This window comes from Durio zibethinus, chromosome 23 (genome assembly GCF_047325235.1).
Source record: "Durio zibethinus cultivar Kanyao isolate XHJ-2024 chromosome 23, ASM4732523v1, whole genome shotgun sequence".
Lineage (NCBI taxonomy): Eukaryota > Viridiplantae > Streptophyta > Magnoliopsida > Malvales > Malvaceae > Durio > Durio zibethinus.
This window is the reverse complement of record NC_143184.1, coordinates 9,372,055-9,398,115: the sequence shown is the minus strand read 5'-3', so window position 1 is coordinate 9,398,115 and position 26,061 is coordinate 9,372,055. Positions and strand designations below refer to the sequence as shown.

The 26,061-nt window shown below is 35.2% G+C and overlaps 4 protein-coding genes across 6 annotated transcripts; 2 read left to right on the top strand and 2 right to left on the bottom strand.

Moving 5' to 3' along the window:
• Positions 1 to 479: 479 nt before the first annotated feature.
• LOC111313543 (uncharacterized) lies at positions 480 to 2,879 on the top strand. The gene is made up of 2 exons (XM_022914224.2): positions 480 to 1,270; positions 1,358 to 2,879. Exon 2 carries the CDS (start codon positions 1,468 to 1,470, stop codon positions 2,599 to 2,601), a length of 1,134 nt encoding a protein of 377 aa, XP_022769959.2. The 5' UTR covers positions 480 to 1,270; positions 1,358 to 1,467; the 3' UTR covers positions 2,602 to 2,879.
• A 982-nt stretch (positions 2,880 to 3,861) lies between these two features.
• LOC111313542 (myb family transcription factor IPN2-like) lies at positions 3,862 to 5,861 on the top strand. Its single transcript, XM_022914223.2, has 6 exons — positions 3,862 to 4,371; positions 4,475 to 4,551; positions 4,655 to 4,721; positions 4,826 to 4,880; positions 4,986 to 5,055; positions 5,148 to 5,861. The coding sequence occupies exons 1-6, from the start codon at positions 4,209 to 4,211 to the stop codon at positions 5,538 to 5,540; spliced, it is 825 nt and encodes a 274-aa protein (XP_022769958.1). The 5' UTR covers positions 3,862 to 4,208; the 3' UTR covers positions 5,541 to 5,861.
• An 817-nt stretch (positions 5,862 to 6,678) lies between these two features.
• Positions 6,679 to 10,434, bottom strand: LOC111314565 (oxygen-dependent coproporphyrinogen-III oxidase-like; the record flags this gene model as incomplete). The annotated part of the gene is made up of 8 exons (XM_089752209.1): positions 6,679 to 7,013; positions 7,156 to 7,252; positions 7,333 to 7,417; positions 7,523 to 7,610; positions 8,648 to 8,704; positions 9,244 to 9,347; positions 9,881 to 9,956; positions 10,100 to 10,434. Coding segments are annotated over 5 exons (621 nt in total), but the record flags the coding sequence as incomplete, so codon positions are not given.
• A 768-nt stretch (positions 10,435 to 11,202) lies between these two features.
• Positions 11,203 to 18,309, bottom strand: LOC111314564 (methionine aminopeptidase 2B-like). 3 transcript variants are annotated; one of them, XM_089753111.1, is made up of 13 exons: positions 18,177 to 18,309; positions 17,822 to 17,887; positions 17,472 to 17,650; positions 15,978 to 16,014; positions 15,780 to 15,887; positions 15,151 to 15,250; positions 14,868 to 15,013; positions 14,690 to 14,781; positions 14,459 to 14,553; positions 13,423 to 13,519; positions 12,583 to 12,726; positions 12,262 to 12,479; positions 11,203 to 11,485 (listed from the first exon to the last, which is right to left on the bottom strand). In XM_089753111.1, exons 3-13 carry the CDS (start codon positions 17,623 to 17,625, stop codon positions 11,375 to 11,377), a joined length of 1,302 nt encoding a protein of 433 aa, XP_089609237.1. In that variant the 5' UTR covers positions 17,626 to 17,650; positions 17,822 to 17,887; positions 18,177 to 18,309; the 3' UTR covers positions 11,203 to 11,374. The 3 variants fall into 3 exon arrangements, with proteins under 3 accessions (XP_089609237.1, XP_022771771.2, XP_022771773.2); XM_022916036.2 differs by lacking the exon at positions 17,822 to 17,887 and having other exon boundaries at positions 15,978 to 16,017; XM_022916038.2 differs by lacking the exon at positions 17,822 to 17,887.
• Between the last annotated feature and the right edge of the window lie 7,752 nt (positions 18,310 to 26,061).

The window sequence follows — 26,061 nt, the reverse complement described above, 5'->3', positions numbered from 1 at the left end:
AAGAATGCCAAAAATCTCATTTCAATTAGTTTCTGGCCCCTACTTCAACAACTTATAAGGTTTTGAAAGCAGTGCTGGATTCAGGAACAGATCAAACAAAGGGTTTTTAGGGGCCACCGTTTTATTTTTTCCCCTCACCTGACTGGTTCTGATTGATACCGGTTATTGCTTCTCTTTTCTTTGTGTTGTATGGTCTCCTTCATGTTCTGGTAAGGTAGAAGTTTGAATTCTTTTATCATCTCAGAATTATGAGAAGGTCGATTCGGAGGAGCATTCAAGTGAGCGCCACAGCTCAATTCGTTTCTTTTTTTTTTTTTCAAAGCAGGCACGCACCTTTGTATAAGATCTAAAAAAGTGTAAGAAAAACCACGTTATGATTGGTTTACTTGATTGAAATTCGTGACTTAAATAGTTGGTAATTACAAGTCTATTGTTGTTTACATGATCAGTCACTATTCAACCATAAGATTTGATCTCACCTACCTCCGGCTGCTCTCTGCTCTGAAGTCCGAATATGTATGAATTTTCAACAATTTTCTAAAACCATTTTCTTAAAAGCAAACGTTTAGATTTAGCCATATATTGCAGAAAACAGTGCAGCTGATTTTGACAATGGAATATAGTACTAAAACTATGAAGATCATGGTGGGGTTACTCTACGCACCACTTGAACAGAAAGCTGATATGTAGAACAAATCACCATCAATATTTTGACTGAATAATTCAACCTACTCCACTTATTTTCTCCATATTAAAGCAAGTAGACATTCATAGGAAGTGGAAAATTTTAGGCAAATAAAGAGAAGAAAAATCTCTCACCCTATGCTTGGAATGGAAAATTTTATTTATTCTTAGACACTTGCTTCGGTTTCAAGTTTGTGTATAAAGCATCACAATAATAAATGCTTAAATGTAGTGTACTGTTTGTACATACCTGACCAACAATGTAGCATGGTTCGGTGGTCTTATTCAGGGAAGGGCTCTCGCACTTGGATGCATGAATGGAAAAAAAATCTGGGTGAGGTTTGTTATCTTGCAGAAGTTTTTTATTCGAAAAAAATGGAAAGGAGGAAGGATCACATGCAAGCAGGGCATCTCCATTAAGCCAAGTAACCAATCACGGGTTCAACAAAGCACTACGAGTTTAAAATGTAGTCAATCAAGCACGTGGTTTCTCGATTCTCTTGCCCTTGAAATTTGCAAATTCATGTAAAAAAATTGTATTCGGGCTACTATCCCTAGTTGATAGTGAAGTATGCATGAAAAGTTGGTGAGTTTTTGCAATCTGGAGTCTGATTGATGGAGTTTTTTTTTTTGAAGTCCATGAATGATGCCAAAGGATCTAATAAATTAGCAGGAAAACGACATTTGCATGATTTGTTGCTTTCTTTTTGTCTGCCTTTTGCATGATCTATAAGTTAAGCTCTCTACCCCCAGTCCCTAAACAGAGAGAGGAGAGGAAGTTTGATGATGGAGAAGCATAATTTTACCTATCTGATTGTCCTGCTTCTGAACCTCGGAGCTTTGCTCACTTCTCTTGCCTGTCCCGAATGTCCGCACCCAACTCCAAAATGTCCTCCACCAAAGTTTCCTCCCAAACATCCTCCCATTTTGAAGCCTCCATTTCACCATAAACCACCAAAACATCCACCCCATCCTCCCAAGCCACCTAAGCCTCCTGTAGTAAAGCCTCCATATGTACCCAAACCTCCGGTTGTGAAGCCTCCACATTATACACCAAAACCTCCCTATGTCCCCAAGCCACCTGTTGTAAAGCCTCCCCATGTACCCAAACCTCCTGTAGTAAAGCCTCCACCTTATACACCAAAACCTCCCTACGTGCCGGTGCCCAAGGCACCTTATGTACCCAAACCTCCTGTTGTAAAGCCTCCACGTTGTACACCGAAGCCTCCATACGAACCGGTGCCCAAGCCACCTTATGTTCCCAAGCCCCCACCTCACGTACCCAAACCTCCTGTCGTCAAACCCCCAACACCTTCTTATCCAAAACCGCCAGTCATATCACCACCAATTCTGCCTCCAAAGCCCCCTGTCTATCCTAGTCCTCCAATAGTGAATCCACCAACACCGCCAATTCTGCCTCCAACACCTCCTGTCCATCCGAGTCCTCCAATTGTAAAGCCACCAATACCACCAACTCTGCCTCCAACACCTCCTGTCCATCCGAGTCCTCCACTTGTGAAGCCACCAGCACCACCAACTCTGCCTCCAAAACCTCCTGTCTATCCGAGTCCTCCACATGTGAAGCCACCCCCAGTCGAGAAACCATGTCCTCCACCACCAACACCGCCCTTGCCACATCCACCACCTCCGGCGCAGCAAACATGCCCCTTTGATACTCTCAAGCTGGGTGCATGTGTGGACGTCTTAGGTGGTTTAGTGCACATTGGTATAGGCGGCAGCGCAAAGAGCACATGTTGCCCTGTGCTTCAAGGTCTGTTGGACTTGGACGCTGCAGTTTGTCTTTGCACCACAATCAAGGCAAAGCTTTTAAATATTAATATTATAATCCCAATTGCCCTTCAGGTCCTCATCGATTGTGGCAAGACTCCACCTCCAGGATTCCAATGTCCAGCGTAAGGATAAGGTTTTTGCTATTATAACTTGTAGATGGTGATGATTCGTGAGCGAATCTAGGTGGTTCCTTTCGATGGTTTCAGGTCATGAATGAATTTGGAAGATCAGAATATCTTTTGAAAGATTGAAGTGGATAGAGGATTATTGGTGCTTTAAGTTATGTATCTGTGTACTCTAACTGCAAACAGCAATTTTATATATATGTTTTATTTGCGAGTGCAAGTGAAATCCTCCTGTTACTTTTTTCTCTTACAATATACACTAAATTGATCATTGAATAATACTTGAAATTCACAATAAACAAAAACCACATTTATAATTAGCTTAGCGTATAACATTAAGAAATATGACGTAATTAGTATGATGATGAAAAATTATATATATGTATATATATATATATATAATTTTTTTTCCTGTCCTTCATATGATGTTCAGCTCTATTGGAGATGGGGAGAATAACAACCGGTTCACAAATGATTTCTCTCAAAAGTATAGTTGGATTGGAGAGCTAATTGGGTTTCACTTCAGTTTTGGGTTAAGCCAGGGAGATTCATTCCATCATCCAATGCCCGAAACAAGGAAATATGAATAAATAGAGCCCAAATAGAGCCCAAAACTTGCAAGGCGTAAACTATTTCTCTAAGTAAAATTCTTAAAAGTTTTTTTTTTTATTAAAAATTTCATCGAAACACAAAGTCCAATGATTTTGCATGGAAAATAAAAAGGAAATGATAATATATGGGACCTTGAACCTGCTGAGATTTTGCATTATCAATGATTTGTTTATCGTTATTTGTATGGATGGTAATATACCGAGCAGAGGAACAATTGTAGCTTCGTTTTTATTCTTTAGGCTCATCGGTCATCATCTCCCAATACCTTTCAGAAAAAAATAAATAAAGACAGGTCCTCGCCATCCTTAGCCTCACGCATTTGACCACTTTGTGACGAATTTTCAGTGTTAATTTTCCTCCCATCCCTCTAGCTTCTCTCAAACTAAATTTGGTTTTCTATTCAATCTTGTGAAACATCTGTCTAAAGTTTTCAACTAAAAGACTTGAGTGTTACTCTGAATACAGGATCTATGGATCAAATCTGGAAAATTGTGAAGCTGGATTTACTTTTTTGTAATTCAAAAGACAAGAAAAAAAGTTGTGGAACATATGACTAAAGTACCACACTTTTGTCTTTAGAATAAACAAACAGAAAATTACAATGATTGTCACTTCACTTCTGAAATGGAAGGTAGTGAAGGTCTCCGTATCAGCTGAACAAATTAAACTTCTAATTGGCAGCATTAGAATTTTTATAGTTAAAGTGGAAATAACAAGTTGATAAACCCTGTAAGAAGGTAGTACCGAAGTTTTAATTTTAGTGGTAAGGTTCTGATAACATAATTTACATAAGGACAGACTCATTTGGAAAAGATGGTTTGATCAATAGTCGGTGGGTTTTGTTCTTTTCTTTTCTTTGGCTTTTATTCTCCAAGGATTTACAAAATGACCATTCACTCCTTAATCTATACAAGTCATTTCACACCTCGGTTGCAACTATATATATAGTAGATTTCTCAATGAAAATCTTAACAGCCCTGAGAACACAGAACAAGAATGTTCCGTTCAAATAAGCCAACATTTAACTCACATGATCCAGTTTGTGTTCATGGGGACTCTGGACTTGTCCTGACAACAGATCCAAAGCATCGTCTCCGGTGGACTGTTGAGTTGCATGAGCGATTTGTAGAGGCTGTTACCCAGCTTGGAGGACCAGACAGTAATCCCCTAGTCCCCTTTCAATCACTTCAGAGTCAATCTTGCTTTTCTCTCCCTTTTTTTGTTGTGCCTTTTCTTTAGTTTTGTTTCTCTTTGAAATGCAGAGGCCACACCAAAGACCATCTTGAAGATCATGGGAGTTAAGGGCCTTACCCTTTACCATCTTAAGAGCCATCTTCAGGTGTTTTTTTTTACCTTAATTCTCTTATTTTCCTCTCTTTTACTTCTATTCATGTTCATTTCTACTGTTTCCTGATTTGGTTTCTTCAATTATTATGTAAAAGAAATTCAGGCTTGGGAGACAACCACAAAAAGATTTCAATGACCAGTCAGTTGGGGACAGCAGGAAAGGTGAATTACCTCCCTCTGATTTCAATTTCATTTCTATTGTTCATATTGTTAATACAAAATATCAATTCCTTACAACTTGTTACCTATATTATTGAGAGTTTCAGTGTATGAATACTCAAAAAATGCTGCTGGTGTAAGAGCTAGCTGTTTCAGCGATCAGTATGTGAAATTTAAATAATCCTTTTGATCAGAGAATTAGGATTCTGTTAATGGAATTTCTTTCTCTGGCCTGTTACATTCATTTAACTTGAAATAAACTTTCAGGAGTGTGCAACAAACAGGAGAAGTTACACTGCAAATGGAAGTACGAAGCAGAATGAATGAAGAGTTAGAGGTAAGAAAGAAACAGAGAAGAAAAGTTTTCAATAAAACCATGCATATCATATTCGAGAAATCCTTATTTTGTTCTTGCTGTACCGGGTTCAGAAACACCTTCAAATGAGGATTGATGCTCAAGGAAAATATATGCAGAAAATGCTGGAGAAAGCAGCTGCACAAACAGTTTTGGAAGAAAATACTAACCCTCAGTACTACAAATATTTTGGTATTCAAAAGTATGGGAGCATGACGGGGATCATGAAAAATCTAGATTTTAGTTCCCAAGTGAATTTTTCATCTCTGGGGGAATTGCACTCTATACCTCTATCAGAAACTGCATATATGGAAAAACAACAGTGGAAGAACATAAATGTTGAGAACCTTGAGAGTCCCATGTTTATTTGGTCTGATGATTTACAGCCAGAAGATATTGTAATAGCAACTCCTGATTTTCATTCAGATGGAGATTCTTTAAAAGATGACCGACCACCTTTGACTTAGGAAAAGGGGTTGAAGCTTCCCAACAGAACTTTAAGTTTGTACACAGAAAGGGTGTTAGTCTACAACTCTAAATGTACCGAAGAAGATTAGGCAATAAAACATGTGAAATGATGCTTCTCGGCTCAATTTCACTCTCATTAATTAAGCTAACTTGATCCTAATTTTGGAAGCTTTCATTTAGTTCTGGCATCAAATTGCTCAGAACAGTATAGAGCAGGTTACAGTTTCCACACATTGGACCAGCTGGGATATGCTGCGTTAAGTGACAGCAATGTCAATTTGTTTTTCTTTTATTGGCCAAAAAATAATTGTTTTTCTTTTCATGGTACAAGTCTCTGATAGCTTATATTCATTGAAATCTGGAAGCGTAAGGACATGCCTACTTGGAATGTTTGGATTATTCATATAATCATTTTGAGGTCGCAAACATTCTAAGCTGGAGTTTGTTTACTTATTTTCAGGGTAGTTTTCTAACACTTCACAAAGTAAATTTAATAATTGGTATACAAATATTACTTAAAATATTGATAATTTATATTTTATATAAAAATTATGTGTTATAATTCATATTAATACAAAAATATAAGATATATATTTTTTTATTTTTATTAAATTCATATATAATTTTTATTAAAATTTTAACCCATATTATTTTTATATTTTTTTTTGTCATAATTTTGTGTGGTATCCTATTTTAAATTGCCACGTCAGCCGGAAAACGTGGGTAAAGTTATCAAACTTTACAGTCCTGCAGATTTCTAACATAAGAGGATTCACAGCGCCGAAAGAGAGTGAGACAGACCACCTCCACCACAAAATGATTCTTTTGATGTGAAAACTTTTCATATCTCTTTTGAAAGAACCAAGAACAAAACACTTTCAAATTGGTGGTTTGTAGAGGTCCACGGCTTCGGGGTAAGTGATGGACCACGGACTCAAAGCGAAAATTGATTATTGGTTGGTGCTTTGATTCTGAAGTAGCCAGTAACATAGAAATGGTCTACTTAAAGCAATTGGAAAACAATGTTTTACCAATCCTCTCATGGCATTATGAGACTGATATCTTGAAAGCTGAAGGGCAAGTTCCCAAGAGACCAAATGATACTAAAATGCAGCTTGGAGTTGAAGAGGCACACACTTGAACATATTAACAGATTTCATACGAAGAAAATTCCACATTAACGTAAATACAGATTCATAATATTATTAGCCACTGTTGGCTTGTATATTACAGGAATAAGTATCAAACCACATTCACATGATTTACAGAGAGTAGCCTATCACCTTAATACGACAAAACCATAAAGCTAAGTTATAACTTCTGCCGCGGGAAAAAAACAATGGGAAACTCAACTGGTATGTCTCAGATCCATCCCTTGGGGTTCATGCATAAGGATCAGATACATGAGATCCATTCCTGAGGGTTGATGCATGTATCTAGTAATTTCCACTCTTAACTTCCTCTTATGGTTTCTGTATGCCAAACAAAGAGATAGGCCTCTTATTATCAGTTACAGTTACAGCTTCTCAAGAACATATCACGGTGAACATTAATGCGGAATGAGTAAAAAAAATTACTTGGAGGGAAAAGGGGAAACAGGGGAAGGAAGCTTACATGATCATGTTCCCATCCTGCAGTTAAAGGGAGAGAAACAAGATTACTTTCAATTCGTCCCCGTCTTCATTCCAAATGTTGTACCTTGATCATCGACCTTTCATTAAGAAATCAAATATAATTTAAAGTCTGATTTAGAGAAATCTAAGATGTCAAATCTCTCTAGTTTAGTTATACCATGCCATGTGGCTCTCATTAAATGGTGTATCCTTCCTTTTCACTACAATGGGCATGCATGCAGGAACCACAGAGTTCGCACATTCTGCAAATTGACAATAAATTGGTACATTAGAAAAACTGAAGTACACTGGAATTGCTATTTGTAGGTGGGGAACGCCCAAAGAGTAATATCAGTGTTCAGGATTACCGGTGGCAAATAAAAGAAGCATCTTCTGATCATAGTCATTTAGATCATCAAAAAATATTCCCCCAAGCCCTCGTCTTTCACATCAATGCTGCACAGAGCATTAAAGGTGAACATAAAGTTTAACAATTTAATCCATAATTAAATGGATACAAAGGTAAAATTATGAGAAAGTCAACAAGAGAAAATGATCATATATAAAGAAAGCTTTTAGAACATATATGAACACCAAGCAAGCAACTGATGTTACTCAAAACTACCAAGCTTACATACTGAACAACACCCCTCTATCTTATTGAGATGACTGTTTCAAAGGATGCACACTTTTAGAAAGAGATAAATCTGACTCCATATCCTCTTAAATTGAATTTCAAAATACTATATAATACATGGGGTAATATGCATGCACTTATAAGTTATAACTCGGCTTTACTACCAGTTACAAATTGCTAAAAATAAGAAAAAATATAAATATATTGATTATTACATCCATGGATGAGATAAGTTAGTAAAAGCAGGCCAAAGATTAATTGACGTAAGATGGATTTAGAGATAAGTCAGTTAGAAGAATCCACACAATATACATCTACACCATTATTATATGGCAGATGAGTACCCTATGGTGCCACATGCCAGAATTCTCAATCATTATTATATTTTATCGCAGTCTATATCACCTGACTAAATGCTGACCAAAAACCATCAATGTTGTCACACGGCACGAGATGCACTCAAGACCCTTATATTGCCCAAGGCACAAGGCACAAAATAGGTACTGTGTTCATGCACAAGTTTTTGGTGAAAATGGAAATGGAGGATAATTATGAGGATGCTTATATTCAAAACAAGTTAGGTAATGCAATGAAGCAAACTCTAGAATTTATTAACAAAACAATATTTTAAGTCTATTAAATATAAGAAATAGAATTTTCTTATATGTGTATATAACATTTTATAAATTAGGCCATACTTTACTAGGGAGAGATTGCATTGACTGGCATGATAGCCCATTTGCTAATTCAAATGCTATACAGATAATTCTAAAACTCTGGGAAATAAATATGAAACACATATAACACCCGAAAAATCTGGCAAGATCATATCTTAATGTAAAAATAGTCATCACACCATTTTTTGAATCGAGGATAAAAGGATGGATCAAATTTGTCACAAGCCTTTTTGTATCTAGAAAAGAGGGCCAATGTTAGCAAATTCAGCAAAATATTTCATTTTTCAAATAATATTTTATAAGATAGAATTAATGTTCTGCATACATACACTGGTATAGTTAAATAATTTTGCAGTTATCTTTAAGGCTGACATGAGCAATGCACTGGCAGTAGAGATATTAATCTCCACTTTATCTACCAATTTATAGTAATATGTAAAAGGAACAGAGGTTCCTGCTCTCTCAAAAGGAGTTCATCATATGCTTTCCAGTAAATCTGTATATAATATTTAGTAAGATGTTGAAATAAGAAGGTTCTGTTCAAATACTTGAATACCTGCAAACTTCTTTTGATAAAATCAACATTTTACTTTCTCAAAGTGAAACTACCTGTATTTGAACTAATTTAACTACTTAAGCTCCTTGGTGTTTTAATTATGCTAAGCACAGATGTCTTGAGCTTTAGTGGGGGGGTAGAATGGAGAAACCCAAATGAAAATTTTCCCTTTTTCTAAAAAAAAAAAATGACATAAGAAAGAAGAAAAATCCAACTTACGGAATGGGAGAGCTTGACATATCCTCCTCCAAGATGTCAGCTGGAGTTAAATCAGTTCCACCACCAAACCACCATTGCCTAGGGGCTCCAGGAGCATCTCCACGCTTTCAAGATGAGTCACCAACTAAACTTATAATGCTTTTCTTACCTTTGAAGCAACAAAAAAACCTAATGCAATGCATAATCACAAAGTATCCAGAATGCAACAGAGGAAAAGTAATGCAAATTGAAAATTTTTCATCAAGAAATTCTCTCTCTCTCTCTCTCTCTCTTTTAATGAAGAACAAGTACCACAGCAAACCGTAAAGCATAATATTCATTGCTACTGAATTGCCAATGAGAAGAAACACATTATTTTTGCTTGATTATTACACAGATGTTGACTCGTGTCTAGCTAATGGAAGCTAATCCTAGGAATCATATAACACCATAAACTGCCAAGTTATAATTGAATACTATCATTTTGTTTATTTTCAGGAGTAAGAAATTCTACAAAAGAGAGAAAACTTGGAAAACCTATCACATAAATCCTTCCTATCACATTGTTGACGTATCAGGATTTAACATTTCCTTTAAAATTTCCATTTTAGCATGCACGGTTCAACAACTTAACAATAATTAACGATAAATTAAGTACCTTTAGGAGCATCAGTTTCAAAATACCTATATTTAAAATGCAATGTTGAAGCAAATGGATTTTTTGGATGCAAAACCTGCAAAAAAAAAAAAAAAAAACCCCAAATGATAGTAATTATCAGCATTTTCTTCTTTCCATAGAATTGAACCAAACTTTTAAAAAATAAAAAAAATGATAGTAATTATCAGCATCCTCCATTATCTGCGCCGGAATCATGACCTGACGCAGCCGTCATCTTCGCCATCAGTCTCACGTAGGAGAGTGTGGGGCCGCTCGGAGATTATAGTTTCTTTCTCGATGGAAACCGCGGAGGGTGTAATGAGTCTGCGAATTGGGTAGTTGAGTTTGGAGGGGTAAGTGAAAATGGTGAGCCAGATGGGGGTAGGGGAAGGGCAGTAGCCTAAATAGGGTTTGTTTGAAGTAGAGTTAGAAGAAAGTGGGAAGAAAGATGGAGAAATGAAGGAGAAACACAGAGAGTGGCTGTTGGCTGCAGCGTTGCAAACAATTTGGGCATTGATTAGACAAAATTGATGTTTGAGGTTGTCTGATGTTGTTTTTTATAAGAGGATGATTTTTGGGCTGATGGAGATAAAGTCAGAAAGATGAACGAAAAATGAATGAATTAATGGGGTGAGGGTCGGGCCACGGTGTGTGTTTGTTGGTTGTTTTAGCCGTTGGTATTTTCGATTTTCTCTCTCTATAGATTTCACAACACCACCAACCCCCACCACCTCCCCCCCCCCAAAAAAAAAAAAAAAATCCAAGCGTTCAATGTTTAAATATGATTTCTACACTAATATTGAAAATATTTTACATTTATTTTTGACTTAAATTTATAAAATAAATTTATTAATATAAAAAGTAATGATGGTAAAATTTTATTGATGAAATCAGAATTTAATTTTATTAATTCATATAATTATTTTTTAAAAAAATATTTAACAAAATTAAAATTTCAAAACATATAATCTTTTCTTTTGTTTTCCAACTGTGGCCTAATTCCAAAAATGCAAAAATCATTCACAACACCAAACTTGACCGCCCTTAATATATATATATATATATATATATATACATATTTTCTGACGATGAGATCTTTTCAGTATTGAAACTTTGATTTTTGTAGCCCTTCAGTGTTTAAACTTTTAGTTTTATAAGGCACCCCATGAAGAAAAAACATTGATGGTTATTGTTTTTCTCAGTTCTCTCATAGCGAGACCGAATCAAAACCATTCTCTCCTTCGCCACTAACTGTTTTTTCTTCCTACTACCAAGTATTGCCTAGTTCAGAATCTCACCTATCGAACATGGTACAGACCAAATGCACAGATGCGGCAAGCATGGCATCCGCAATTTTGGGACTTCCTTATGTTAAAACATAAAGTACAGTGCTAAAATTACAATAAACAGTATTATAGTGAATGCTTGGCCTTATACGCAACAGAAACAAATGTTCAAGAAGATGATTACTGAAAAAACTTTTCTCTCTTCCCCTTAATAGTCATCACCTCTAGATATAACTTCTTTGCAGGTTGGCCGCAGTAAGATGGTATGTTCAAACTGAGACACATAACTGCCCTTAATGTCGCACAGAGGAGGATATGGCTTCAAGAAAATACAAAGTTCTTCATTAGTCTCAACTTACATTGCGGAACAGAAAAAGATTATAAAAGCACGTCAGCAAATTCAGTAAAACAGCAATACACAAGTTTAGAACTATGAAGATAGGTTCTTTAGCACTTGTGATCAATAATTTTGTTTCAGTTCTGAAGGCATAAAAAAAGTACTAGGCGTCGCAAATTGACCTGTCACTCACACCAGCCCTGGATCTAAATTATACTTAAAAAGAAAAGAAATGACAAAGGAATAATTACAGATATTATTTGACTCTTCAGATCCTCATAGAAAATTACAAGAAAAGAAAATGTAGAATGTGTTTTTGGAATAGACTAACATAAGAGTAATGAGCTACAAGAACCAACATCATATAGTGGACTGATTTGTTAAGGCATCTGTCCCAGATGTTCTTTCCAAATCAATGATTTCTAGTTTAATTGACAACTGCAGGAAGGCCAAGTAAATTGTTCTTGGTTTAACACCTCATCCAATCTCCCAACTGATTTTAAGTTATGGGTGGATGAAAATCACTACCATAAAGCTAAATGATAATAGACATAATAGAAGTACGCAGTCCACTTAGCCCAAATTATACCAGGAAGCCTTGAAATTTAAGTAGGAAAGAATTCTATTCTTAAAGTTGGACAATGGCCTACCATATAGCATAGAAGGCATTAAAAATGTTTTCACTTTTCAATAAGGACTAGAAACAAAGTGCAAAATCAAAACAAAAAGATGGTTGAAGACCAATATCAAGAAGATACCTGAACAATGCCAGCATCACATAAATTCTTCAATGCCATCAGGTATTTGGTCTCTCCCAAGCGATCTAAATACCGTCTACAGAAGGCCAACGTAGAAAAGTTCTTGTTTATTGCAGCTAGCAGCTGCTTAGCTCTAGGCAACCTTAGTGGAATGTGTCCCACATCAAAATTTTTCATATAATGGCTGCACTCTAGATCTTCTCTGACATATCCTTTCCCTGCACAAAATATGAATGACCGGTTAGAACGATGTCCATGGTACACACAAACTACAATCTATTATGCAAAAGATTCAATTCCCTATCAGATGAGAAATATAACCTGTAGAAGCAAAGGTTTCAATGGCAAAAAATTCACCCTCTTCCATTTTTGTTTGCTCCCCTCCTTTCACAATAGGAACTGATTTTCCAGCATGTATCTGATAGGGCCCAATGCTATGTCCATTCAAGTTTCGTATACTTTTCACTGCCAAATACATTCAAATCCCTTACAAAAAGTTAATATACAGACAGATATACAAAGGACAAACTATTTACCAAATATGGACTTCAGTGTGTTCAGTGTATGGGCAAATAATTTTCATTTATCTGTTAGACCATATCCATTTCCAAAAATTTCAGCAACTTCAACTATCTGTTCCTTTCCTAAGAGGAGGAAGGTTAAAAAAACTGTTGTTATTTGCAATTAGGAGTCCAAAATGAGAACTTGTTGAAAACTGTATCAAAATCATGCCAACCAAATAAAATTAGCAGTTGTAGTTAATGTTCGCTATATAGTTACTCATGAAGCTTTTTGTTGTCAACTGAAAACAAAACCACCAAAATATTATTTTAATTTTATTCAAAAGGTTATGTTTCCAAGGAAACTACAACTATCCCAAATTTCATCTTGCAAACATTTGCTTTGATAAATCCACTGAATAGAAGCCCCCTTATTGACATTGAACAGGTGTACTTAATCAAAATTAAATTTGTAGTCGTGATAAAAAAAAAAAGAAAAAAAACAAAACGAAACAAAACAAAAAAAAAAAAACACTCTTTGAACTGGGATAAACTAACTTACGGGTCAGGTATCACAAGCACAAGACTAAAAGATGAGTAGCAGCAAGTTTCCCATAATAAATCTCATTTAGATACATATATCTTCTCCTGAATTTCTTACCTTGAAATACCTTCCCATTTATTTCAACCTCATATGATTCCATCACCTCTTGAATTGCAGCACCAACATCACAAAGACGGACATCAATTCCAGCTTCCTGAACAATTAAATGACCATCATAGCTATGATCTTTTTGGGATCTCTTTGGTAAATATTCCAGTGAAATTAGTTAATTCAATTTTACAGAAAAGAACTTCAAAGCTCATAAGACTACAACCATATTTCCATACAAACATAAATACATCACAACAAATTCAACAAGAACAAAAGGATATAATAGTTAAAATGTGGAATCATAAAAAAAAAATAATATAAGCACAGACAAGTTTGTCTTGGGCTTGATGGACACAGAGGGAAGAAAGATATGTGAAGAAAAAAAGGTATAATAAAGCCGCTGTCTTCCACTAATATAAGAAAGGGAAGGGAAGCAAGCGCTAAGTAGAACATCCTTTTATCTACATTTTAAATTTGCATATTTTTCTGTATATATTTGAGTGAAAGATTTCAGTGCACCATCAACCTAGTCCTTCAAATTTTAAGTCCCCTTTGATTTCCTTTGAACCATATCAGACAAAATTGTTAAGATTTTTTTTCTTAACCCTTTTCCTTTCTTACTGGTTTTCTCTTCTCAAACATGCTTTGCTAACAGACAAGATTCAGAACAACACACAAGAACATTTATATAAAGATTGCATGCACTAAACATGATTTCAGAGTGCCAAACTTTTTATTGAAAAGAATGAAAATAATGGTAAGTTATTCTTGCGTGCAGATATGACTATCATACAATGTGGCAGTATCACTTAAGAGGAGAGCTAGAGCTTAGGGAGTCATTTAGGGCCTGAATTAACCGAGACTAGAATAGATGAAGATTTGACAGCCAAAAAATGGCTGAAATTTCTTTTCATCCATCAACAAAACATTTAAAAAATAGTTCAAGTATAAGCCTACTATGGGAAACATAATCACCATAAAGACAAAAACAAGACCAAAAGCCATTATCTCTTGAACATGCATGTTTCAAGAGATCCAGTACCTTGATGCCTGTATTGGTTGCTTCACGAGAAGCTTCAAGAAGCGGGTCATATATAGGATTAAATGCCACTGTAAAGGCACAATCAACTATAAATCCTGAAAAGCCAATAACTCATGTTTGAAAACAACTCCAGCTCAAAGTAAGTAATATGATAACCCATAATGAAATTATACAGCTATACAGCAAACAGAGCAAACGAAAAAGTACAAGATGGAGCAACTATAGTATTACCATCAATCTGAGTTCCAAAATCCAATTTCATCACATCATCATACTGAAGCACAGTCTTATCTCCAGAATTGGGAGTCCAGTGAGCAGCAACCCTGACAGGGAAGGACATGAGCATGGACCAACCAATTACAGGTAAGTATAAATAGTAGACTCATCACTTGTCCAACATAAAGCTAACCAGTTTAGAGAGCATCCAGTAGGAAATGCAATCCCTGCTTGTAAACCATTCTCTGAAATTAGCTTGCGAACTGTGTTCTCCAAGGTTTCACACAGGTCAGTCATTAACAGTCCAGGTTTCAAGATACTTTTGATATATTTCCGAACCTAAGAATGAATGAAAAATACTAGTGAAGACCAAAAACTAATAGCAAAAGTCCACAAAGCCAAACTTCCCCATATCAAATAATATTTTTACATCATACCAAGCTACAATTTATGTAGAGATAAGACAAAATACAAACCTGACGATGGACTTCAGCTGCTTGGCGGACTGCATTATATTTTGGCCTTTCAAGGCGCTCCAATTCTCTCTTCTCCTCAGAGGTAGTCCTCCACAAATTACTATAAAGCAATAAAAATTCAAAATTTACAGAGACTAATATAAAGAGATGCATGTGACGCTAGCATAAATCCGGATGAAAAACATAAACCGAAAATGTAGACAAACTGTGTTGCATAAAACAGGGAAATGCTTTAACAATATATTTATGTGCTATTTATATTCCAGAGGAAGAAAAAAAATCTTTTCCATTCCTTTCTGCAATCAATCAAGTTCTTCCTTACTTACACTATAATATCCAGACATTGATCTCATCTCACTTATATATTGTAACATTTATACCTTCTCAGCTGAAGACAACTTAAAGATAAAATATTTTTACATATAAATGAAATTACAAAAAAGAACAATCATAAAAGACAAGAAGACATGTTTGACCTCCTAGGAAGTCCTTCTGTTGCAAGCCAACATTTGTATTTTACAATTTTAAAAGAAAGAGGACATGCACTGAAGAGATTTCTTCAGCATTTGGAATTTAATATTATGAATAATTGAATTAAAAGATAGTTTCAAGAAAATGGCATGACTCACTCATCTTTGTACTGTTGAATTTCACCCTCAGGAAACTCCCTAGAAGGGAAAAGCTCAACAATGGGAATAGATGGAGGATCAGTCTGCTTCAGTGGCTCCTTCTTTTTCCTGTGAGTTACAGCATAGAATATCTTCAAATTCTCAACCGAGCATCTTCATTAAGAAAACAACTTACCAAACCTAGAGATAGTTCCTCACTTGCTTTTATTTTTCTTCTTCTTCTTCTTTGCAACTTCTGCTAGAAAACAGTTTTAAAAATGCAGAAAAGAGCAAATATTAGCCAAAAAAATTGCAGTTCTATTTTATGGAAGAAAATAGTTAAACCACCTTTACGATAGAAAATTTAAATAAAAAACGATTAATTATTAAGCTCCCTTAAAACTCAAAACTACAAGCAGGAAAATACCATTGAAATATGAAGCCTATGAGAGAAGCACTATCATGTTATTGAAAACAACAATATCTTAAAGCAAAATCAAATAGATTGTGCCAACAGTAATTTACATCACAGAACTGTTTTGTATTGGATTATGAAAAGCTCAGAAAAGAGATTATACTGATGATCGGTTAACAAGATGAGCACAGGACAAGTAGGAGTTTTGGAAAAAAAAAACAAAAAAATCATATTTACAAAGAAAATGAGGTGTCATACTTAATTACCACACACAAAAAGGATCTTAGGCTCTTTGCACGGTTAGAAACCCCAAATGGCACGCTAATATAACTTGCAAAAGTTAAAATACATGATATAAGGGAAGGAGAAAGTTGAACACTAACTATTAATGGTAATAAACAAAAATGCTGTAAAAAAAAGGCAAAACATAACCATCAAAGAAGAAAGAATCAAGACAAAGAAGTATAAGAAAAATTACAAGAAATATAAAACAATCCAAGACAAGTATGAAACTTAAAATCTATACTTAGCATTCATCCAAGATCACTGCAGTCAAAAGTGAACGACTCCTTGCAGGAGCTAGAAACCAGAGGAGGCATTTGGTGTCAAGATAAGTTGACTGTTTTTGGTTTGCATCAAATTTAAGTTTTTAATTTTACAGTGCTTTTCATTTTTGAATCATTCTGTGTTTGGCTTAGGGTTGGATTCCAGTTCCTTTGTTTAATTTTAGGTCAATTCAGGTTGGATTTGGGGTGGGTTGTGTGTATTTTCTAGGTTCAGGTCAACTAAATTTTACAGTGTAAACCAATAATAATAATGTTCTGATTTGGGTAATTTCTAGTTAGGATGAGATTTAGGCCATTGACTTGTCTATCAGTTCAAGTTTAAAGAATTAGGTTTGAGTGAGTCAAAAATATTCAGCATGGTTTTGCCATCTCTGCAAGGAACCCCATAATGCTCGAGGTATAAGGCACTCAGCCAAGCTATGTGACATGCTAACACAAATAAATTGTATATAATATATAAGGAAAAAGCACTTGTATCTGATAAAATTTAAAAAATATGCACTTCCAGGTGTCCATCGCATCACTGCCAATTTAATGTCTCCAATTTTTTTTTTCAATTTGTTAAAACTCAAAACATTTTTCGTTATTAAACATATGTTGCAAAATTTTTGGGATCTCAAACCTTTAAAATGCCAGGGCAGCATTTATAGAGTATGTAAAATATGTCTAGACAAGCAACAGCATGCATACAATAAGAAAACCTAAAGAATTATCTGACAACAAACTCATCACCTGTCCCCTCATCTTCATCTCTTTGCATAGATGAAGAATTTTCAGAGACCTCATCGTTGCCATTCGAAATCTCTAATTTCTCAATGCCATTTGAAGTCTCTGACTCCTCATTTTCTCCCACACGAACTTCGTTGTTCACGATTCCAGTCGCCATCACCGAACACCTTGTTTGCGCAAAACTGATCAACACAAAATCCACATAGTCAAGCAATATAAGATCACCCAAAATTCCAGTTTGAATCATGATATTCACAATTGAACAACAACCCAACGCATAAAGATCAATAAGCAATAAAACTATAAAAGCCTCTATTTACAGCATACGTATCTCTAATTTTTACAAGCATTACCTAAAAACAGCTACCTTCGTCACTTCCTCCAGATATTTCTAGAAATTAGCTCACACAATGAATCACCTGACACGCGACAACACCTTGTATAAAGGTTTCGTATCCGCATTGGATATAGGAACCCCGGGATACGTATCCGACACATTTGGATACAATCAAAAGGGTAAAATAAAATATATATATATATATATTTCAGACATAGGATGCAGAGGAGATCAAGGATAAAACCGCCACGTTGATTCTATTAATTGAAAATTTTACAAGATTATCATAACATAAAATACAGAGATGAAAGTTAAAGAGAAGAAATTAGATTACGAAATGCGAGTGAGAGCTAAAAGGGAGAGATGATTACCGCGTTATTTCGATCCGGCACAACGAAGCAAAGCTTTGTGATTAATCTCTTCTCAATTCTTATTATATAGAGAGAGAGAGAAGTGGAAGAGAGACCCCCTTCAGCAGCGGGGAGAACTAAGAGAGAAGGAAACAAGTACCGACGTGATGTTCTTGGCTTTCAAGTATTTGTTTGTTTCTTGTGGGTTGGGTTATCGGTGAAGTTAATAAAAGAAGCCTATGTTGTTATTTTTTGGTCCTTTATGTTAATTTGACGCAATTACATGGAGTGGTTAGGGTTTCGTATTCGAATAATCCTACGCTTTTGTAGTTCTGATTTGTCCCTATTTGCGTAGCAAAATTTTATTGACTAATCTAAAACTGAAATTTACCAATTTATGTTAAGTAAATTTATTCACAAATATGATGTTTGAATTTGAATCAATTAATTTTTGTCACGTTCAGAAAGATATATAATAAAAATAAAAACATATAAGATCAAAAAATATTTTTTATTTTTCAAAATTTATGTGTTCAAGTATTTTGAACTCATAATGTTGGTGTCGAACTCCGACCCGAGGATAATCCTTTAAAAGTAAAAAGAATAGTTAAAGGTAAAGGCAAAAGGTGTTTTTTGCGTTTGCACTTTGATGCGCAAGTCAGTAAATATTAAGTCAAAAAGAAAGTAGAAAGGAAAAAAAAGGTATGACTTGATGAACTTGACTTCATGGTGCCTGAGTTTTCATATTTATAGGTAAGGTGAGGGGACAAGAAGGAGATAATTAGGACATGGTTGAGTTAAAGTGGCATAAAAAATGTCAGATCATATGTCAGGTCGACAAAAATGACCAAGATATCCCTGGTTGCTTGCTAAAGTCTGAGAGAGAGGAAAATATCACTATACCCTTTTGATCATTATATACCCCAACACTCTATCTTTTCATCAAGTGGTCTGAGTATCAGATCACCAAATTTGTTACCGACATCCCCAATGTGGGGTAAGTGGTTGCATATTTCATCGAAGGCCGACATTGTAGGGAAAGGTCAGTTTTGAATGACGACTAGCTTTGAGCTGTGGTCTGACCTGACGATTATACAATATTGTGCGTGTGTTTAGAAATGAGTACATAATCAATTTAAAAGTTACCAAGGTGACAACTGTCTGGGGTGATTCAAGATTATTGCTAGAGTTCGTATGGCCATGGTGAGACTTATGTTTTCTTCGAAAATTTGGGCTTAAGCCTTTGTTTTGTACCTTAAAAGTCAACCAGGCTCTCGATTTACCTTTGACAATCGTTTGGTTCAGCTACTCCGATATGAGATTTATCCAATTGAACCTGCCTAATAACATTAAATGAGGAGAGTGACAATTTGAATGGGGATATTTAAAGTAGGAAGATGAAAAGACGTCTATTTGTCTATGCTTTGATAGGTGGCAAGGATGTGCCATCCCTCTGGGCTAAAGCGTGTTTATATAAAGAGACTAGTAAGGCTTCAGTTTTTCATCTTTCGCTTTCTTTGCTCTTGATTTGACTAAAATTTTTTATCTCTATAACTTTTTTACCTTTCAAGTTTTTTCTATATTCACTTCTATATGTATTTCTAACCATGTCTTCTAGTATAAATTTTGGAGTAGCTTAGAGTTATACGGTAGAGCCAAGAGAAGGTCAGTAAAAGTAGTAAGATGATGACCTTATCCTTCTTATTATTGAAGGCTGTAACTATATGAAGACTGCCTATTGATTCAATCCAATGTCTGAGGAAGGGCAGTGGCATAATGAAAAGAATGCTCGGGCAAAAAGTGAGCGAGTTTTAAACACTGAAGAGTTGTGTGCTTAGATCGACTTTAAATTTCAAAATCCATATGCTTTTCTCGTCTCTTAGGTCGATCCATCTTCTATGGCTGACCTTTTTTCTTTTTAGGTATTCTCCCTTTTGGGGTTCAATTTTCTTCACCTCCTACCATTTCTACTCTTTCTCTTCAATTAGTTTTTCTTAACACCTCGTCCTTTCCTAAGGGGTTTTCACCTTGTCCTTCTTTTTTTGAGATCGAGCTTCTTTCATCCACTATTCTTTTGTAGGATCTATCCTCCACTCCAGAATCAAATGCTTCTAACAAGAAGGGTTCCAAGAAAGAACAAGAGAAAGGGAGTACCTCGGTTAAAGAAAATGTTGGCAAGAGGGAGAGTCTTGTAGAGCAGAATGAACTTGTCAAGGTCCCTATATATACTCCATGTGACCTTAACGTGATCTTTAATGACGTGATGGGTGAGCTACAAGATAGAGTAAATCCCAAAGATTGTCTCAACATGTGCTTAGCTCATAACATTCGATCTATGGGTATTGTTTTTCTTTTTCCTAGAGAGGGGTATAGTATAATAAGCCTAAGTCTTCATACTATGTCACTGATAGACTAAAGCCACATTAGCTATATGTATATTGAGATTCGTTCGTGGTCAATCTGAGGTTTTCACTTCATCTTTTATTCATTTTAATGTTTAATTCTTATAATTTAATAATCACTTAGTTCACCCATAATTCTATTTAGTACATAGTCTTTTTTATCATTCTTTGTTAACATTTTAGTATTCTTCCTTCTCTCCCTCTATTCAGTTAGCTCTTTTCTCTTAAAAAATATTTTAATGATAATAGATGATTTATATCATAGCTCGATCAAATAACAAGATTCTCGTCAATTGCCTGAGCTCAATAAAGAATTGGAAACTACTCTTCGTATGCCTTAAAAAATAGAAGGCTAATAAAGATGGTGAGCCCTAGGTTGAGGCTTGAAAAATAAGAAGTACACTTAGTTCCTTTGTGGACGTGCCGGTGGCCCTCTCCATCATTGATATGTCAGATTAGGATAAAATTTTAAATTTTACACGTAGGGGAGCTTGTTATCGATGCTCACAAGCTGACCTCCTTATAAGTAATAAACAGTACAAAGTATTAGAGTTTTGAAGTAACCTTGTAAGGTTTCATTTTGAGTTAATTTTTCATCTAACTATTAGCTCGATTTTACAGATATGACTGAAGTTAGAGAAAACTTCAACATCGCCTTATATTAACATGCACCAAGGCCTAAAAAGAAAAAGAAAAAAAAATCAAGCTCAAGACCCCATCATGTGAGGGAGACAAAGTAGTTAGTACGATCATACCCCGTATTCTCTCATGTAAAAAATTAGAGGTTAGGGTAAGTCGAGACCTATTTTTCGCATCAGCGCCAATGCCACTCCCAACCAAAAGACCATGGGTGGAGGTGTTATCCACTCATTCTGAGAACCTCGAGGCTAGGATGCTAAGACCTAGCTCGAAAAAGATAACTGTGTGGTTAGAGTTTACTCTAACAAATGACCTAATCTCTAACCTTGATGTTACTAGGAGGTTTTAGGTCACAGTTCCTCTTATTAGTGAGTATCTCCTGACTTCATCTCATTTTTTTCTACTATTTTTTTTTTATTTTTCTAAGTCTAGGGTCTTTCCTTACGATCCAAAAAAAGTTCTCACCTTCGCTTGTGAAGAATAGTAGCCAAGCACTTCATTATGCTTATCTTACAATTGGACATATGCTGAAGGTTGAGAAAGATGTTGTTGCCCTTATTGAAGAGCACAAAAAGAGATTGAAAGCACTAGGCAACATCAAATTGAGCCTCACTGCATCTTATACGAATAAGGTAAAGTTTAGGAAAAAAGTAGATGATCTGGTAGTGAAGCTGAAGGCTATATCGGTGAACAAGGCTTTAGCCAAATAGATGAAAGAACAAGCCAAGCTAAAACTAAATAATGCTTAGACTAAAATTGCAAGGCTGAAGTATGAGTTAGAGGTTTAAGACAAAAAGGAAAAAAAGCTACGGGTAAAGACTGTGGAGAAGTACAAGGCCTTTAATGATTGTTTTCAGGTTAAGGTGAAGTTCTCCAAGAAAAAACATTTTTGTGCCTCCAGCTAGCCAAGAAAGAGATGTAATTCAATTTTTCCTCTCTCAACCTTAACCTTTTTTATATTGATATTAACAATATCAGATCAAGTATGTTCTAAATCAGCCTGAAGAGGATAAGTAAAAAGATGAGAAAGAGGATGAAGAAGAAGACGAAGATCAAGCCTTGGAGGAAGAACTAGAAGTCGCTATAAAAATAGATGAGAAAAAGGTAAAGGTCATTGAAACTAAGGTCATTCCTCGCACTACTATTAATGAGGGCACTCCTTAAACTACTGCTGACAATTGTACTTTTCTTGCTGCTGATGATGAATGAATTTGATATATTTTTGTTTTTGTTTTTGTAAACTTTTTGTGAACTTTTTATAAACTTTAAGGTCAGGTTTTTGTGAAGACCTCTCATACTCCAACTAATGTATTGAGTTACATTAGAATAAAAATGAAAATTTTTTAAGTTTCAGCTCAGTTTTGCTGTTATTTCCTTTTTATACACATTAGTTCGAAAATGGTTTACCAATCCAAAGATAGATAATGGGACTGCAAACTTATGTAGTTATTTTAGGTCAAATTAACATAATTATGAGTTTTAGGCCATATTTCTTCAAATGACTTCAAATCACTTATAGACAAGCTTATTGAAGATACTTTCATATGTGAGTTTGGTTAGAACCGATCTAATTATAATAGATCTTTAATTGCATTTCATGTTCTCAAGAAAAAATAACACAAGTACGAGCTCAATTTGCTCTGATTTACTAGTAATAAAGTTAATTTGTATTTCACATATTTGGGGTGGCAGTGCCATTTACAAATAGTATAAGTGTGAACTCATTTTATATTTAGCTACTAATAATAGACCTTTAGGTTGTCTATGTTTCATGTTCTTAGGATGACATCATCGTTTAGGTTTTGTAATTTGTAGATTGCATTGTGGACGATCTTTCTAACAACATATCATCTTTCCCATGTTGAGGCCAACTTGCCACCTCGATCATCTACCTCTGAGGCTTTCATTTTTTTAAGTACAAGATCACCCTTCTTGATGCATTTACGTCGGACCCTCTTATTATAATAATTAGCTATTATTTATCGGTAGACTACAATTAGATTCAGAGCTATGTCTTTTTTATTTTGGTGAGGTCTAGGTCAACCCTAAGTTATCTTTTCATTTTTTTCCTTTGATGCCAATTTAACTCTTAAGCTTGATAGTCGATCTCAATAGGCACTACAACCTCTGTTCTAAAAGCCAAGTGAAATGAGGTTTCACCCTTAGGGACCTTCGTGGTTATTTTCAAGGCTCACAGAACTTCTGGTAGCTCATCAATTCATTTCTCTTTTGTAACATCGATCCTCTTTTTTAGAGCTTCTAGTATTATCTTATTTGTAGATTTAGCCTATCTATTAAACTGAGGGTGGGTAATCGATATGAACTTAAGGTCGATATGAAGATTTGAGCAACATTCCCTAAACTTCAGATTATCAAATTGTTTGCCATTGTCTATTATTATGGACCGAGGTAGCCTAAACCTGCAGATTACGTTTTTTCACACAAACTTTTCAACTTGCGTTTTCGTGGTAATGGCCAAAACTTCGGCTTTTAACCATTTTGTGAAGTAATCTACTACCACTAAGATAAATCTCCTCTGTCATATGGCCAGGGTGAATGGTTTAATGGTTTAAGGATGTTCATGCCCCATTGCATGAAAGGCTATGGGCTGATGATAAGAGTGAGTTTGATTAAAGAGAAATGTTGTACATGGGCAAACCTTTGACATTTATTACATTTTTTCACTAGCTCGATCGTATCTCTCTTGATGGTGGGCTAATAATAGGCCTACCTCAGCACTTTACAGGCCAAATACAGAGATCTGAGGTGTTTTTCATATATTTCTTCATAGATTTCTCTCAAGATGTACTCTGCCTCCTCTTCATCAACACATCTCAAGTAAAGTAGACTAAAAGACCTCATGTATAATTTTTCTTCAATCATCATGTATCAGGGTGCTTTTGTCATTAGTGCCTTAGCCTGAACTCTTTCATCAGGTAACATTCTCATGGTCAAGTATGTTTGGATTAGTGTCATCCAGGTTTTTTTTTTTATGATATATCCCATGAACTTGTCCTCGGTGTTTTTATGCACTAGTTCTTTTACTAAAACTTGGTTTGAGCTTTCCATTACTGCTCTTGAAGTCAACTTAGACAGAAAGTATGCTATTGAGTTTGCTGACCTCGATATCTTTTTCATATTGACTTTATTGAAGTCAATTATCAAAGCTAGTGCATTGTCAAGGTATTTTCAAATTTCATCTTCCTGAGCTTCGAACTCCCCATTTACCTAACTGACCACTAGTTGGGAGACATTATAAGCGGTTATGTGTTAAACATTTAGCTCGACTGTCAACTTTAGGCTGATTATCAGGGCATTATATTTTGCTTCATTGTTGGATGCTCTGAACTTGAATCTCAAGGCATATGAGTACTGTAGACCTTTCAAACTAATTAGAATGAGGTCAGCTCCTCCACCCTGACTTATAGTAGATCTGTCGATAAATAGCTTCTAATTATTTTTATTTGAGGTTTGCTCTTTCTTTTCTGATTGTCCCTTCGATTGTGTTAAGGTGCACTTTACTATAAAGTCACTCAGCACCTATGATTTTAATGCCAATCTGGGTAAAAAAAAATACATATCAAATTCGTTGAGTTTTATTACCCATTTGATTAGCCTTCTTAACATTTTAGGCTTCTGTAAGACCTGCCTCAATGGTTAATCCATCAAGACATAGATCATGTGGGCCTGAAAATATGACCTGAGTTTTTTGGTCGAGGTGATCATGGTATATGCCAATTTCTCAATACTGTTATAGTTAACTTCAAGCCTTGTCAATACTTTGCTTACAAAATAGATTAGTCATTGTTTCTCAATATTTTTTAAAATTAGAACTGAGTTGACAGCTTGATCTATGCTAGCCAAGTACAAGTATAGTGTTTTGTTAGTTTTCGATTTTGACAAGATAGACGGGAGAAGATAAAAACTCTTTAAGTTTATCGAAAGCTTTTTGGCATGGAATAGTCTATCTAAAGTCAGTGTCATTTCTGAGAGTTTTGAAGAATGGTAGATATCGTTTTGTCGATCTGGACATGAATCGATTGAGTGCAGCTATTCTACCTGTTAGCTTCGTACCTCTTTTATCGAGGTCAATACTTTTATTTCTAAAATTGCCTGAACCTTCTCGGGTTTGCCTTTATCTCTTTTTGATTGATTATGTAGTTAAGAAACTTGTCCAATGTAACCCTAAAAGCATATTTGCTCAAGTTGAATCTCATATTATATTTTTTCAGAGTGTTGAAGGTTTCTCTAAAGTCTTTCATATACTCTATCAAACTCTTGCTCTTGACTATCATATCGTCTACATATACCTCCATATTATGATGGATCTAGCTTTTGAAGCTTTGGTGCACTTGTATTTTTCAGTCCGAAGGGCATGATCATGAGCAATAAAAGCCTTTCTTGATAATAAAGGCTATTTTATCCTTGTCTTTTATAATATCTTAATATGATTGTAGCCAAAATAAGCATCCATAAAGCTGAAGAGGCCATGCTCAACACTATCATCCACTAGTCGATCTATGCTATGAAGAGAAAAGCTATCCTTTAGACAAGTCTTAGTCAGATCAATAAAGTTCACACATATTCTTTATTTTTTACTGTGCTTTTTGAACATGACCATATTAGCTATCTATTCAAGGTAGTAAACCTTCTTGATAAAGTCAGCTTGTAATAATTTTTAACCTCTTCCTTGATAACCTATTGTCTTTTTGGGATAAAAGTTCTTTTTTTGGCTGAACTATTTGACCTCAGGCTTAGTATGTAATCTGTAGACCATTACTTTGGTATCAATCCTGAGCATATTGGACGACGTCCTAGTAAACAGGTCGGCATTATCTTTTATAAGTTGAATCAATTGATCTTTA